Raw genomic sequence first — 17435 nt, forward strand, 5'->3', positions numbered from 1 at the left:
TGATATTATGTGGGGCTGGGAGGTCTCTTCTTGACGAGTGTTCTGAAGTTGGCTCTCCCACCTCAGAGGCAGAGTCCTGACTCCTGGCTGGAGCAGCAAGAGCCTTTCATCCACTCGGCTCAGAATAAAAGGGAGAGAAAGTAGAGAGAATTAGTATAAGTAGGAGGAAATAGGAAAGAAAGAAAGAAAGAAAGAAAGAGAGGAGGGAAGGAAGGAAGGAGGGAAGGAAGAAAGAAAGAAAGAAGAAAAGAAAGGAAGAAGGCAAGAAGGAAAGAAAGGAGGGAGGGAGGGAGGAGGGAAGGAAGGAAGGAATGAGGGAAGGAAGGAAAAAATACAGAAAGAAAGAAGATACAGTAAAATAAAATAAAGTATAATAAAGTTATTGAATTAAAAAAATAATTATTTAGAGGAAAAAAAAAAGGGAAGGATAGAACCTTAGGACAAATGGTGGAAGCAAAGTTATAGAGACAAAATCTTACATAGAAGCATACACATATACCCTCACAAAAAGAGGTAAAGTGGAAAAAATCATAAAACTTGCTCTCCAAGTCCACCTCCTCAATTTGGGACGATTCGTTGTCTCAAAAAGGGAAGGAAGGAAGGAAAGATAGAAAGAAGGTAAAGTATAACAGAGTTCTTTAAATTAAAATTAATTATTAAGAAAAAAATTAAAAAAAAAAATGGTCGGATAGAACGCTGGGACAAATGGTGGAAGCATCTTCTCAAAGAACCAGCTTTTAGTTTTATTGATCTTTGCTATTGTTTCCTTCATTTCTTTTTCATTTATTTCTGATCTGATTTTTATGATTTCTTTCCTTCTGCTAACTCTGGGGTTTTTTTGTTCTTCTTTCTCTAATTGGTTTAGGTGCAAGGTTAGGTTGTTTATTCGAGATGTTTGTTGTTTCTTAAGGTGGGCTTGTACTGCTATAAACTTCCCTCTTAGAACTGCTTTTGCTGCATCCCGTAGGTTTTGGGTTGTCGTGTCTCCATTCTCATTTGTTTCTAGGTATTTATTTATTTCCTCTTTGATTTCTTCAGTGATCTCTTGGTTATTAAGTAGTGTATTGTTTAGCCTCCATGTGTTTGTATTTTTTACAGATCTTTCCCTGTAATTGATATCTAGTCTTATGGCGTTGTGGTCAGAAAAGATACTTGATACAATTTCAATTTTCTTAAATTTGCCAAGGCTTGATTTGTGACCCAAGATATGATCTATCCTGGAGAATGTTCCATGAGCACTTGAGAAAAATGTGTATTCTGTTGTTTTTGGATGGAGTGTCCTATAAATATCAATTAAGTCCATCTTGTTTAATGTATCATTTAAAGCTTGTGTTTCCTTATTTATTTTCATTTTGGATGATCTGTCCATTGGTGAAAGTGGGGTGTTGAAGTCCCCTACTATGAATGTGTTACTGTCGATTTCCCCTTTTATGGCTGCTAGTTTTTGCCTTATGTATTGAGGTGCTCCTATGTTGGGTGCATAAATATTTACAATTGTTATATCTTCTTCTTGGATCGATCCCTTAATCATTATGTAGTGTCCTTCTTTGTCTCTTCTGATAGTCCTTATTTTAAAGTCTATTTTGTCTGATATGAGAATTGCTACTCCAGCTTTCTTTTGGTTTCCATTTGCATGGAATATCTTTTTCCATCCCCTTACTTTCAGTCTGTATGTGTCTCTAGGTCTGAAGTGGGTCTCTTGTAGACAGCATATATATGGGTCTTGTTTTTGTATCCATTCAGCCAATCTGTGTCTTTTGGTGGGAGCATTTAGTCCATTTACATTTAAGGTAATTATCGATATGTATGTTCCTATTCCCATTTTCTAAATTGTTTTGGGTTCGTTATTATAGGACTTTTCCTTCTCTTGTGTTTTTGTCTAGAGAAGTTCCTTTAGCATTTGTTGTAAAGCTGGTTTGGTGGTGCTGAACTCTCTCAGCTTTTGCTTGTCTGTAAAGGTTTTAATTTCTCCATCAAATCTGAATGAGATCCTTGCTGGGTAGAGTAATCTTGGTTGCAGGTTTTTCTCCTTCATCACTTTCAGTATGTCCTGCCACTCCCTTCTGGCTTGCAGAGTTTCTGCTGAGAGATCAGCTGTTAACCTTATGGGGATTCCCTTGTGTGTTATTTGTTGTTTTTCGCTTGCTGCTTTTAATATGCTTTCTTTGTATTTAATATTTGACAGTTTGATTAATATGCGTCTTGGAATATTTCACCATGGATTTATCCTGTATGGGACTCTCTGTGCTTCCTGGACTTGATTAACTATTTCCTTTCCCATATTAGGGAAGTTTTCTACTATAATCTCATCAAATATTTTCTCAGTTCCTTTCTTTTTCTCTTCTTCTTTTGGAACCCCTATAATTCGAGTCTTGGTGCGTTTAATGTTGTCCCAGAGGTCTCTGAGACTGTCCTCAGTTCTGTTCATTCTTTTTTCTTTATACTGCTCTGCAATAGTTATTTCCACTATTTTATCTTCCAGGTCACTTATCCGTTCTTCTGCCTCAGTTATTCTGCTATTGATCCCATCTAGAGTATTTTTCATTTCATTTATTGTGTTGTTCATTATTGTTTGTTTCATCTTTAGTTCTTCTAGGTCCTTGTTAAATGTTTCTTGTATTTTATCTATTCTATTTCCAAGATTTTGGATCATCTTTACTATCATTATTCTGAATTCTTTTTCAGGTAGACTGCCTATTTCCTCTTCATTTGTTATGTCTGGTGGGTTTTTACCTTGCTCCTGCTGTGTGTTTTTCTGTCTTCTCATTTTGCTTATCTTACTGTGTTTGGGGTCTCCTTTTTGCAGGCTGCAGGCTCATAGTTCCCGTTGTTTTTGATGTCTGTCCCCAGTGACTAAGGTTGGTTCAGTGGGTTGTGTAGGCTTCCTGGTGGAGGGAACTAGTGCCTATGTTCTGGTGGATGAGTCTGAATCTTGTCTCTCTTGTGGGCAGTTCCACGTCTGGTGGTGTGTTTTGGGGTGTCTGTGGACTTATTATGATTTTAGGCAGCCTCTCTGCTAATGGGTGGGGTTGTGTTCCTGTTTTGCTAGTTGTTTGGCATAGGGTGTCCAGCACTGTAGCTTACTCGTCGTTGAGTGAAGCTGGGTGCTGGCGTTGAGATGGAGATCTCTGGGAGATTTTTGCCTTTTGATATTATGTGGAGCTGGGAGGTCTCTTTTTCACCAGTGTGCTGAAGTTGGCTCTCCCACCTCAGAGGCACAGCACTGACTCCTGGCTGCAGCACCGAGAGCCTTTCATCCACACGGCTCAGAATAAAAGGGAGAAAAAGAAGAGAGAAAGAATTAGTAGAAGTAGGAAGAAAGAAAGAAAGAAAGAACGAAAGAAAGAAAGACAGAAAGAAAGGAGGGAAGGAAGGAAGGAGGGAAAAATGAAAGAAAGAAGGAAAGAAGGAAAGAAAGAAAGAAAGGAGGGAGGGAGGGACCGTGGGAGAAAGTAAGGAAGGAAGGAAGGAGGGAAGGAAGGAATAAAGAAAGAAAGAAGATAAAGTAAAATAAAATTAAGTAAAATATAATAAAGTTATTAAATTAAAAAATAATTATTAAAAAAAATTAAAAAAAAAACACAGATGGATAGAACCTTAGGACAAATGGTGGAAGCAAAGCTATACAGACAAAATCTCACAGAGAAGCATACACGTACACACTCACAAAGAGAGGAAAAGGGGAAAAATCATAAATCTTGCTCTCAAAGTCCACCTCCTCAATTTGGGTTGATTCATTGTCTAAAGAAGGGAAGGAAGGAAAGAGAGAGAGAGAGAGAGAGAAAGAGGGAGGGAGGGAGGGAGAGAGAGAGAGAAAAAAAAAAAGAAAAAGAAGGAAGGAAGATAAAGTAAAATAAAATAAAGTTATTAAAATTAATTATTAAGAAAAAAATTAAGAAAAAAACAAAAACAAATACCAAAAAAAACGGATGGATTAAACCCTAGGACAACTGTTGGAAGCAAAGCTATACAGACAAAATCTCACACAGAAGCATACACATACACACTCATAAAAAGAGGAAAAGGGGAAAAAAATCATAAATCTTGCTCTCAAAGTCCACCTCCTCAGTTTGGGATGATTCGTTGTCTATTCATGTATTCCACAGATGCAGGGTACATCCAGTTGATTGTGGAGCTTTAATCCGCTGCTTCTGAGGCTGCTGGGGGAGATTTCCCTTTCTCTTCTTTGTTCTCACAGCTCCCAGGGGCGCAGCTTTGGATTTGGCCCCGCCTCTGCGTGTAGGTTGCTGGAGGGTGTCTGTTTTTTGCTCAGACAGGACGGGGTTAAAGGAGCCGCTGATTCAGGGGCTCTGGCTCACTCAGGCTGGGGGTAGAGAGGGGCACGGAGTGCGGGGCGAGCCTGCGGCAGCAGAGGCCAGCATGACGTTGCACCAGCCTGAGGCCCACCGTGCGTTGTCCCGGGGAAATTGCCCCTGGATCCCAGGAACCTGGCAGTGGTGGGCTGCACAGGCTCCCCGGAAGAGGGGTGTGGATAGTGACCTGTGCTCGCACACAGGCCCCTTGTTGGTGACAACAGCAGCCTTAGCGTCTCCCGCTCATCTCTGGGGTCCGCGGTTTTAGCCGCGACTCGCGCCCGTCTCCAGAGCTCCTTTTCTCCCATTCCGAGGGTTGTCTTTTGGTCATGTTTATGGTGTGCTTTGCTGTGTGAAAGCTTTTAAGTTGCATTAGGTCCCATTTGTTTATTTTTGTTTTTATTTCCATTTCTCTAGGAGGTGGGTCAAAAAGGATCTTGCTATGATTTATGTCATAGAGTGCTCTGCCTGTGTTTTCCTCTAAGAGTTTGATAGTGTCTGGCCTTACATTTAGGTCTTTAATCCATTTTGAGTTTATTTTTGTGTATGGTGTTAGGGAGTGTTGTAATTTCATTCTTTTACATGTAGCTGTCCAGTTTTCCCAGCTCCACTTATGGAAGACGCTGTCTTTTCTCCATTGTATATTCTTGTCTCTTTTATCAAAAATAAGGTGACCATATGTGCATGGGTTTATCTCTGAGCTTTCTATCCTGTTCCATTAACCTATATTTCTGTTTTTGTGCCAGTACCATACTATCTTGATTAGTGTAGCTTTGTAGTACAGTCTGAAGTCAGGGAGCCTGATTCCTCCAGCTCCATTTTTCTTTCTCAAGATCGCTTTGGCTATTCAGGGTCTTTTGTGTTTCCAAACAAATTGTGAAATTTTTTGTTCTAGTTCTGTGAAAAATGCCAGTGGTAGTTCGATAGGGATTGCATTGAATCTGTAGATTGCTTTGGGTAATAGAGTCAATTTCACAATGTTGATTCTTCCAATCCAAGAACATGGTATATCTCTCCAACTATTTGTATCATCTTTAATTTCTTTCATCAGTGTCTTAGAGTTTTCTGCATACTGGTCTTTTGTCTCCTTAGGTAAGTTTATTCCTAGGTATTTTGTTCTTTTTGTAGCAATGGTAAATGTGAGTGTTTGCTTAATTTCTTTTTCAGATTTTTCATAATTAGCATATAGGAATGCAAGAGATTTCTGTGCATTAATTTTGTATCCTGCTACTTTACCAAATTCATTGATTAGCTCTAGTAGTTTTCTGGTAGCATCTTTAGGATTCTCTATGTGTAGTATCATGTCATCTGCAAACAGTGACTGTTTTACTTCTTCTTTTCTGATTTGGATTCCTTTATTTCTTTTTCTTGTCTGATTGCTGTAGCTAAAACTTCCAAAAATATGTTGAATAATAGTGGTGAGAGTGGACAGCCTTGTCTTGTTACTGACCTTAGTGGAAATGCTTTCAGTTTTTCACCATTGAGGATGATGTTGGCTGTGGGTTTGTCATATATGGCCTTTATTATGTTGAGGTAAGTTCCCTGTATGCCCACTTTCTGGAGAGTTTTTATCATAAATGGGTGTTGAATTTTGCAGAAAGCTTTCTCTGCTTCTATTGAGATGATCATAAGGTTTTTCTCCTTCAATTTGTTAATATGGTTTATCACATTGATTGATTTTCATATATTGTAGAATCCTTGCATTCCTGGGATAAACCCCACTTGATCATGGTGTATGCTCCTTTTAATGTGCTGTTGGATTCTCTTTACTAGTATTTTGTTGAGGATTTTGCATCTATGTTCATCAGTGATATTGGCCTGTAGTTTTCTTTCTTTGTGACATCTTTGTCTGGTTTTGGTATCAGGGTGATGGTGGCCTTGTCGAATGAGTTTTGGAGTTTTCCACCCTCTGCTCTATTTTGGAAAAATTTGAGAAGGATTAGTGTTAGCTCTTCTCTAAATGTTTGATAGAATTCGCCTGTGAAGCCATCTGGTCCTGGGCTTTTGTTTGTTGTTAGATTTTTAATCACAGTCTCAATTTCAGTGCTTGTGATTGGTCTGTTTATGTCTTCTATTTCTTCCTGATTCAGTCTCTGAAGGTTGTGCTTTTCTAAGAATTTGCCCATTTCTTCCAGGTTGTCCATTTTATTGGCAGAGAGTTGCTTGTAGTAATCTCTCATAATCCTTTGTGTTTCTGCAGTGTTGGTTGTTATTTCTCCTTTTTCATTTCTAATTCTGTTGATTGGAGTCTTCTCCCTTTTTTTCTTGATGCATCTCGCTAATGGTTTATCTATTTTGTTTCTCTTCTCAAAGAACCAGCTTTTAGTTTCATTGATCTTTGCTGTCGTTTCCTTCATTTCTTTTTCATTTATTTCAGATCTGATATTTATGATTTCTTTCCTTCTGCTAACTTTGGGGGTTTTTTGTTCTTCTTTCTCTTAGGTGTAAGGTTAGGTTGTTATTTGAGATGTTTGTTGTTTCTTGAGGTAGGGTTGTATTGCTACAAACTTCCCTGCTAGAACTGTTTTTGCTGCATCGCATAGGTTTTGGGTCATCCTGTTTTCATTGTCATCTGTTTCTAGGTATTTTTTTATTTTCTCTTTGATTTCTTCAGTGATCTCTTGGTCATTTAGTAGTGTATTGGTTAGCCTCCATGTTTTTGTATTTTGTATGGATTTTTTTCCTGTAATTGATATCTAGTCTAATAGCATTGTGGTTGGAAAAGATACTTGATATGATTTCAATTTTCTTAAATTTACCAAGGCTTGATTTGTGACCCAAGGTATCATCTATCCTGGAGAATGTTCCATGAGCACTTGAGAAGAAAGTGTATTCTGTTGTTTTGGGATGGAATGTCCTATAAATATCAATTAAGTCCATCTTGTTTAATGTATCATTTAAAGCTCATGTTTCCTTATTTATTTTCATTTTGGATGATCTCTCCATTGGTGAAAGTGGGGTGTTAAAGTCCCCTACTCTGAATGTGTTACTGTCGATTTCCCCTTTTATGGCTGTTAGTATTTGCCTTATGTATTGAGGTTCTCCTATGTTGGGTGCATACATATTTACAGTTGTTAATATCTTCTTCTTGGACTGACACATTGATCGTTATGTAGTGTCCTTCTTTGTCTCTTGTAATAGTCGTTCTTTTAAAGTCTATTTTTTTGATATGTGAATTGCTACTCCAGCTTTCTTTTGATTTCCATTTGCATGGAATATCTTTTTCCATGCCCTCACTTTCAGTCTGTATGTGCCCTTAGGTCTGAAGTGGGTCTCTTTTAGACAGCATATATACGGGTCCTGTTTCTGTATCCATTGAGCCAGTCTATGTCTTTTGGTGGGAGCATTTAATCCATTTACATTTAAGGTAATTATCAATATGTATGTTCCTATTACCATTTTCTTAATTATTTGGGGTTTGTTTTTGTAGGCCTTTTCCTTCTCTTGTGTTTCCTGCCTAGAGAAGTTCCTTTAGCATTTGTGGCAAAGCTGGTTTGGTGGTGCTGAATTCTCTTAGCTTTTGCTTGTCTGTAAAGGTTTTAATTTCTCTGCTGTATCTGAATGAGATCCTTGCTGGGTAGAGTAATCTTGGTTGTAGGTTTTTCCCTTTCATCATTTTAAATATGTCCTGCCACTCCCTTCTGGCTTGCAGAGTTTTTGCTGAAAGTTCAGTTGTTAGCCTTATGGGGATTCCCTTGTATGTTGTTTTTCCCTTGTTGCTTTTAATATTTTTCTTTGTATTTAATTTTTGATAGTTTGATTAATAAGTGTCTTGGTGTTTCTCCCCTTGTATTTATCCTGTATGGGACTCTGTGCTTTCTGGACTGGATTAACTATTTCCTTTCCCATATTAGGGAAGTTTTCAACTATAATCTCTTCAAATATTTTCTCAGTCCCTTTCTTTTTCTCTTCTTCTTCTGGCACCCCTATAATTTGAATATTGGTGCATTTAATGTTGTCCCAGAGGTCTCTAAGACTGTCCTCAATTCTTTTCATTCTGTTTTCTTTATTCTGCTCTGCAGTAGTTATTTCCACTATTTTATCTTCCAGGTCGCTTATCCGTTCTTTTGCCTCAGTTATTCTGCTATTGATTCCTTCTAGAGAATTTTATTTTCATTTATTTTGTTGTTCATCATTGTTTGTTTGCTCTTTAGTTCTTCTAGGTCCTTGTTAAATGTTTCTTGTATTTTCTCTATTCTATTTCCAAGATTTTGGTTCATCTTTACTATCATTACTCTGGATTCTTTTTCAGGTAGACTGGCTATTTCCTCTACATTTGTTTGGTCTGGTGGGTTTTTACGTTGCTCCTTCATCTGCTGTGTATTTCTCTGTCTTCTCATTTTGCTTAACTTACTGTGTTTGGCATCTCCTTTTCACAGCCTGCAGGTTCATAGTTCTTGTTGTTTTTGGTGTCTGCCCCCAGTGGCTAAGGTTGGTTCAGTGGGTTGTGTAGGCTTCCTGGTGGAGGGGACTAGTGCCTGTGTTCTGGTGGATGAGGCTGGATCTTGTCTTTCTGGTGGGCAGTTCCGTGTCTGGTGGTGTGTTTTGGGGTGTCTGTGATCTTATTATGATTTTAGGCAGCCTCTCTGATAATGGGTGGGATTGTGTCCCTGTCTTGCTAGGTGTTTGGCATATGGTGTCCAGCACTGTAGCTTGCTGGTCGTTGAGTGGGGCTGGGTATTAACGTTTAGATGGAGATCTCTGGGAGAGCTTTTGCCATTTGATATTACGTGGAGCCAGGAGGTCTCTGATGGACCAATGTCCTGAACTCATCTCTCCCACCTCAGAGGCACAGACCTGTCACCCGGCCAGAGCACCAAGACCCTGTCAGCCCCATGGCTCAGAAGAAAAGTGAGAAAAAAAAGAAAGAAAATAAAGTTATTAAAATAAAAGATAATTATTAAAATTAAAAAGTAATTTAAAAAAGAGAGAGAAAAAAAGAGAGCAACCAAACCAAAAAACCAATCCACCAATGATAACAAGTGCTAAAATCTATACTTAAAAAAACAAAACAAAACAAAACAAAAAAATGGGCAGTACCCTAGCACCAATGGTAAAAGCAAAGATATACAGACAAAATCACACAAAGAAGCATATACATACACAGTCACAAACAGAGAAAAAGGGAAATATATATATAAACTATATTTAAAAAAAGGAGGGAGAGAGCAACCAAATCAATAAAGAAATCTACCAATGATAATAAATTCGAAATATTACACTAAGTTAAATATAAAACCAGAAAGAAATTGGATGCAGAAAGCAAACCCCATGTCTACAGTTGCTCCCCAAATCCACTGCCTCAATTTTGGAGTGATTCATTGTCTGTTCAGGTATTCCACAGATGCAGGGTACATCAAGTTGATTGTGGAGATTTAATCCGCTACTCCTGAGGCTGGGGAGAGATTTCCCTTTCTGCTTTTTGTTCTCACAGCTCCTGGGGTTCAGCTTTGGATTTGGCCTCGCCTCTGCGTGTAGGTCGCCTGCAGGCGTGTTTTCTTCGCTCAGACAGGTCGAGGTTAAAGGAGCAGCTGATTCGGGGCCTCTGGCTCACTCAGAATGGCGGGAGGGAGAGGTACGGAATGCGGGGCAAGCCTGCGGCAGCAGAGACTGAAATGACATTGCCGTAGCCTGAGGCGTGCCGTGTGTTCTGCTGGGGAAGTTGTAACTGGATCACGGGACCCTGGCAGTAGCAGGCTGCACAGGCTCCCCGGAGGGAAAGTGTGGATAGTGACCTCTGCTTGCACACAGGCTTCTTGGTGGCTGCAGCAGCAGCCTTAGCGTCTCATGCCTGTCTCTGGGGTCCGCACTGTTAGCCGCGGCTCGAACCCGTCTCTGGAGCTCGTTTAGGCGGTCTTCTAAATCCCCTCTCCTCGTGCACCCTGAAACAATGGTCTCTTGCCTCTTAGGCAGTTCCAGACTTTTTGCTGGACTTCCTCCCAGCTAGCTGTGGTGCACTAGCCCCCTTCAGGCTGTGTTCACACAGCCAACCCCAGTTCTTTCCCTGGGATCCAACCTCTGAAGCCCAAGCCTCACCTTCCAGCCCCCATCCTCCCCGGCGGGTGAGCAGACAAGCCTCTCAGGCTGGTGAGTGCTGGTCGGCACCGATCCTCTGTGCAGGAATCTCTCCGCTTTGCCCTCTGCACCCCCGTTGCTGCGCTCTCCTCCGTGGCTCTGAAGCTTCCCCCCGCCACCCCTCGTCTCCACCAGTGAAGGGGCTTCCTAGTGTGTGGAAACCTTTCCTCCTTCACAGCTCCCTCCCAGAGGTGCAGGTCCCATCCCTATTCTTTTGTCTCTGTTTATTATTTTTTCTTTTGCCCTACCCCAGTACGTGGGGAGTTTCTTGCCTTTTGGGAAGTCTGAGGTCTTCTGCCAGCGTTCAGTAAGTGTTCTGTAGGAGTTGTTCCACATGCAGATGTATTTCTGATGTATTTGTGGGGAGGAAGGTGATCACGTCTTACTCTTCCGCCATCTTGAAGGTCTCCTTCCCAGATAATTTCTTAATTACTTTTGAGAATAAAACCTCAATTTGGGTGTGGGGAGTATGAAGGCTCTTCCATGTGAAGCAGAGTTAGAAGAGCCCCATTCACATGCAGAGCTTCCAGTTTTCAGCCAAAGGTCTCGTTTCTTCCTGTGTTTTTACCTTCCATTTTTTCACACCCCCCCCACTGCCCTCCCTCCCATCTCCACTGTATTCAACAGGGCAAACTGTCTTTTATCAGCTATAGCCCACTCTGGAGATATTCTGGTCTGCAGCTTCCTTTGTTCATCTCCTTCGGTTTTCCATCTTTTAGAAATTCAAAATCTCATAACCTCTTAACCTTCTCAGACTATCTTCTTTGTTGTGGGTATATATTTGATTTATTCATGTACTTTCATCCTAACAGAGTCTCTACAGAGATAAATATATATGCTCAAACTGCCAGCTTGAACCAGAATACTTCTCTACACCATTTCTTATGATACTTTAGAAATCAGAATCTTTAACAACATTGTAAATCAATTATACTCCAATAAAATAAATGAAAAAAATCAAAATCTCTTAAAAAGATTTTAAAGAGGATAAAAATAAAAATTTTAAACAAAGGTTGAATTCTTATGATAGGAAAATGTATTGCAGTGAGTCAATAACCTTGCTTTTCTTCTAACTCAGATTTCACAGTGTTTAAAAGACTGTAGGCAATTTGTTTTTGTTTTACCTTTTTCTTTAGCATTTTTGCCTAAAATATTACTTTCTTCCTCTAAATCCAAACCATCTATATTTGAGGTGGGGGGAGTCTAACCCTGCTTCTTTGTTGTCTACATTTATGACTATTTCCACAAGAGTGTACTCCACTTAACACCCTACTTTAGAGTGTTAAATCTAAAAACAAATGGATATTTTTCTTGTGGTTCAAAGACCATCCTAGATTCCTCAGCCTGTTCTAGCTCTCCAAATAAGAAGCTCAGCAACCCACAAGCTCCCAGAACACCATCTTCATGGATCTGAGGCAGAGCATCCCTGAAATTGCTAGAATGGCTTTACAGAAGTGTAGAAGAGCTGGTGCAGCTTTGAGTAAGAAGTTCTTTCTAGAAGGGCACAGGACTTGGCTTAGAAGTATATATTTCACTTCCCTAAAATATGACTTCAGTTTTCTCTATTTTCTTGTTCTTCTTAATATCTATATATATGCCCTGGGGTTATAAGGAACCAGAAGAGAGGATGAATTTAATCAGCTCAAATCTATGACAACAAATAGAAAAAGCAAAACAACATGTTCTCCTCCCTACTTGTGTTTGGAATATCTTTTCATCTTCCATTGTATTATAGAAAGCTTGTTGGAGTAGAAAAAAAGTCAGGGGCCTCACTCTGCTATAATTAGCTGTGCAACTTTAAGCCTTGATTGCTTTGTCTATAAAAAGGCAGAAATGTGGACCAGATGATTTCTTAGAACATTTCTCTAGATTAAAAGAATCATGATAATGATTCTGTCATTCTATTCTTCTTCACTATTTCAACTCTTCTTTCTTTTAATTTTTAAATATTTGTTTTCAGAGATACACTCTTTTACTCTTTCTTGTTCCAAACTCTTTAATAGTGCTGTTCCTCTACTTCCTTTTTATTTTTCCAGCTCTTTGTTTTTCTCTCATTCTACTTATTCTGTTATTCCTCTATAGTTTTTCCTTTTCTGGGATTGTTAAGGCTGTCCTTAGAGTGTGATATTAGGGCATGCATTAAGAAAATGCAAGAGGCCACCTTAATTCAGAATTTTATCTTTTCCTAAAAACATGCATTACTGTAGTATAACACAAGAATTTATAATCCAGAACTCATGCTTGACAGACATCTTTTTGAAATCTTTTATCTTTTGCTTTCTGAGTGATTTTTTTATTTTTCTTTCTTATTTTGTTTTATTTTATCTGAACAGAGAATGGACATTCTTTGAAGTCTAATCATGATCACTACAGATGAACCCAATCTACCAACTTCCCAACATTCTATAGAGTATTAGAAGATTTTTACATTTTGAAGAAGGGGAGACAATCTAAAAAATTTTGGTGGAACTATTGAGAACTAAAATATGGTGGATTATGTTGATTTAGAACTTAAAATAGATGGGTAAATTTGGGGTCAAGGTATACATCTGAGTCTAACTCAGTTTGGATGTATGATTACTTTTCAAGTCATCTAAAGTTTAAAAAGTAATATTTATGATATCTAGCTTTTGATTTGTCATTTGGTCATAAAACATTAAAGAATTATGACTGTTGCTCTTACCACAGATTTATTAGACATCATCAAATATATAGTAGACTATGCTGTGACTAGGTGAAAACTGCAACTTCTGACACATACCTTTGCAAATACAATGGCTCTAAATATAGAATGCAGTCAAAATATTTAGTTCATATTTTATGTCCAAAATTTTCCATTTTATATTCTTTTAGACACTTCAGCCTATAAACGGACCCATTTGGGTATTCTTTTGAATGTCTTATATTGATAGCTTTTATGTATATCTAACTTTGATCAATATGGGAATTTTCGTTTTCAATAGCCTTAAAAATGGCTTAAGTGCTAACTTCCATTTCAGTTCAAAGAAAGGCAGTTTGTTCTGGTCAAAGGCCAGTAGAAGTTACAGTTTGTATCAGGATGACCTGACATATCTAGGTCAGATTGACCAGATCAGAAAACACATCAGCCTCCAATTCAACCTCCTCATGAAATTCTTTGCTAAATTTAATTTATTTGCACTGAACCACCCAAAGCTTCTGGCAGTCAGGTAAGTGGGCAGTGATGCAAAAAAGGAGACTCTCTGGAGCTTTTAGAACTAGTCCAAGGCAAACATAGGACTTTTCTACCTGAAAAAAAGACCACCTGCTATTTCTATGAGTTTAACTTGTGTGGTATATTGCTCACATTCAGAATAAACCAAAGCCTCTGTTTGATGAACCCAAATAACTCAGATTTAGGCTACATATATATTACTTACATTTAGATTTCATTCATAGTTTGATTTGAATCTTAAAAAAAAAAAACCCAGAAATAGGAAGAATGTGTCCTTTCCCCCTTCACTGACTTTTAATAGACATCATTGTAATGTAAAATTGAAGTGTGAAAATATGAAAGGATATTCTTTAATTCTTACCAGCTGAATACATATTCAATATGCTTCCAGACTGTTCTAAAATCTTGAAAAATTAGATGCATATGGTGATTGAAATGATTTTTTAATAAACATACATTTAATAAATGTTTGTGACCCATTTATAAAATATACTTCAATAATATATGGATATGTGATTTCTTAATTATTAGTGAAATCTTTCATCAAATGCATTTGAAGACATGTAAATTATTTGACATAATAATTAGTTACCAATTGTGAAGTTTTAGAGGGCATGAAATATGCCAAACACGTCATTTGAATAACAGCTGTGAGTTTGACTGTGTGCTATGTGCTATTTGTATTTTTTGTTTTCATGTTGATAGCATGACATTCCTTTATTTGGAGATCTTAATTTCTAGGTTACTTTAAATTTTAAGAAATTCTATACATATATAGCCATAACCTTAAAAAACACAAAATGAGCAAGAAAATATTTGAAGGAAATTATAAATCTAATAGATTTCTGTCAGAAAGAAAATACGCACAGGAACAGTTTTCTCTTCACATACTATGTTCATAGAATAAGAGAAAAGGTTGTGTTAATATAGTATTTGTTATTATGCAGTATTTTAATATCTGTATAAGTCTATTCCATTATATTTGGTGTTTCATATATTTATTCCTTTATGGCTATAATCACCAATATATTTCATTTAAGAGTTCAAAACTATGTTAAATGAATTGTGTTTTTATATGGAATATATTTGCCATTATGAAGAATAGTCGGTTATATTGTTATTTCAAGCAATAAATCTGAATTCATTCTATTAGTTTAAAATTTGTAAAATTCAAAAGTTTAATTATATGTATAACATAAAAATTGAGCACATTTTCTATAGCACTTCATTTATTTGTGTTAATTTTTTAATGTGATGTGTCTACAGTAGTTTTTATTTTGCATTTATTTTTTCAACATGTTTACATTGTATGATTTGAGCTTTTTTTGCTCACAGATTCTTGCTTGTAGCTGCTTGGCAGAATTTTTTGTTGTGATGTAACCACTGTTCTTATAAAAAATATGATGTGCATTTGTTTTGCATCTTTGTCTTCATTCCACATGTCCTATAGTTTGTATTTTTATATGAAGTTATTTATAAGGAATGGTAATTTAAAAGGCTGTGATCATCTCTTTCACCTTCATTGTTTTCACAAACATATTCTTAGTTCTTACTTTCTGATAGTCATAAACAGATTTTTAGTATGATGTAAGGCAGATAAGGCCACATAGTTTACCTTCATATCATATCTTATGTCATGGAGTACTTATTTTAGCTATCTTTGGACAAGTTGTTTTGCTCATTCAATTTTATATCAATTTACTTTTTAACCTTGGGTTAAATTTTTTAGTTCATGGAAGTGTAATTTGCTATAAAATATTAGGAATTCTTCTGAAGATAGCACTTTCTAATTACAGTAACCAGTCTTTATTGAGAGCTAAGCACTTTCAGACACTATCTAATTTATTCCCTGCACAACACCATGAAGTAAATATTGAACACAATTTTACAGATGAGGAAACTGAAAGGCAGAGAGGTTGATGTACTTGTCCATGGTCATAGAAACAGAATGACTCACGTCTGTCTCATCCCACTTTTAAACACTATCTTATACTGCCTCTCCCTTATGATTTTTGATCTGTTTATTTCAGACCAAAACCAGTTAATTTGTGCTTGACTTATGTCCTTTAGTATTAACCTTTCACACTTCTATTTCTTCCATGATATCGCAGTGAAGCAAAAAGAAAAAAAATTAACACAATTGAGTATTAAAATGTGTCTTTTCTTTTAGCCAGAAACATTTGAGCATCTTTTTATCAAGCATACAGAATCAGTGACATTTGGTCCTCTTCTTTTGGAGCCTGAAACCATTTCAGAAGATATCAGTGTTGATACATCATGGAAAAATAAAGATGAGATGGTACCACCAACTACAGTCTCTCTACTTTTGATGACTCGGGATCTTGAAAAGGGTTCTATTTGTATTAGTGACCAATGCAGCAGTGCTCACTTCTCTGAGGTTGAGAGCACAGAGATAACCTGTGAGGAGGAAAGCAGGAGACAACCCTCTGTTAAATATGCCACCCTGCTCAGCAACTCTAAATCAGGTGAAACTGAGGAAGAGCAAGGGCTTGTAAATAGCTCAGTCAGCAAATGCTTCTCTAGCAACAATTCTCTACCTAAGGATTCTTTCTCTAATAACTCATGGGAGATAGAAACCCAGGCATTTTTTATATTATCAGATCAGCATCCCAATATAATTTCACCACACCTTCCATTCTCAGGAGGATTGGATGAACTTTTGAAACTCGAGGGAAATTTCCCTGAAGAAAATAATGACGAAAGGTCTGTCTATTATTTAGGAGTCACTTCAATCAAAAAGAGAGAGAGTGATGTGCTTTTGACTGATGAGTCAAGAGTGTTGTCCCCATTCCCATCCCACTGTTTATTCACCGACATCAGAATCCTCCAGGACAGTTTCTCACACCTTGTAGAAAATAGCTTCAATTTAGGAACTTCTGATCAGAAGACTTTTGTATCTTACATACCTCAATTTCAGACTTGTTCTACTCAGACTCAGAAAATAGTGGAAAATAAGATGTGTGACCTAACTGTCTAATTTCATTCCAGACACATCTCAGATTTATGATGTAATGAGTCATATGAAGGGTAATATATTCCACTATAGTGTTGGTTAGGGGAGAGAAAAGAAAACTGTCAGAGGCAAATTTGAAAATGATTGTTTCAAAACTAATGGTATCTGTTTGTCCTCACTCAGTAATATAGACAAAAAATGTAAGAAAGCCTTCAAGAGCCTAGCAGTGTAGACCAACTCTTCTAATGATTAATCAGCACCTTGGGAAGGTCTCCAGTGGCTTGTGTCTAGCTAGCCATAAACCCAACAATACTATTTTCTTTGAACATTGAACCCATGTGGAAAGAGCTAGTCATCTGAATTACACTCACATCTGAAAGAACACTTCACACTAACACTTGTGAAATGTAACTGTATTTTCAAGGGTGTGGTTATTTTACCTTGAGTTGTCTTTTCTGTGCACTAATTTACACATACACACAATTATACCTAATAGGCATCCTTGTGCATTTTAAAAGTGTGCAATGTATTTGTATTTTGTGCTACTAGACTGTGTGATTTGAAGATGTTTTGATTTAACATACTTTCCCTGAGTACTTACTCTGTGGTAGGCACTCAACTGAATGTTGCAGATAGATGAGTTAGCCCTGGTCTAGGGGATATACTTGTGAAGATATACAGGAAACAAATGTTTATGTATCAAATCTAAGATCTGTACCATAGAATGAAACTACCTGTTAGAATGGTGATACCCACAACAAGTATTTTGATGAGAACACAAGCCCTTGTGAAAACATAATGTCTGCTTCACCTCTTCTCTATAAAAGATGTTGAAATGCTCACTTTCTGCTACAGTTAGATTGCTAAATGTTACTGTGTA

At 37.5% G+C, this 17435-nt stretch overlaps 1 protein-coding gene across 2 annotated transcripts in view; it reads left to right on the top strand.

Annotated features, from left to right (window-relative positions):
- Window positions 1-17100, top strand: part of LEPR (leptin receptor) — a 189810-nt gene extending 172710 nt beyond the window's left edge. The window contains exon 20 of one of the 2 annotated variants that reach the window (XM_007460085.1): window positions 15752-17100. In XM_007460085.1, the coding sequence (XP_007460147.1) occupies window positions 15752-16579 (828 nt within the window). In that variant the 3' untranslated portion in view covers window positions 16580-17100. Of the gene's footprint in view, window positions 1-12721; window positions 14989-15751 lie in introns of those variants that run through there. The other variant, XM_007460086.1, reaches the window with a different exon arrangement.
- Window positions 17101-17435: the final 335 nt, after the last annotated feature.

Source organism: Lipotes vexillifer, unplaced genomic scaffold, assembly GCF_000442215.2.
Source record: "Lipotes vexillifer unplaced genomic scaffold, Lipotes_vexillifer_v1.1 scaffold134, whole genome shotgun sequence".
Lineage (NCBI taxonomy): Eukaryota > Metazoa > Chordata > Mammalia > Artiodactyla > Lipotidae > Lipotes > Lipotes vexillifer.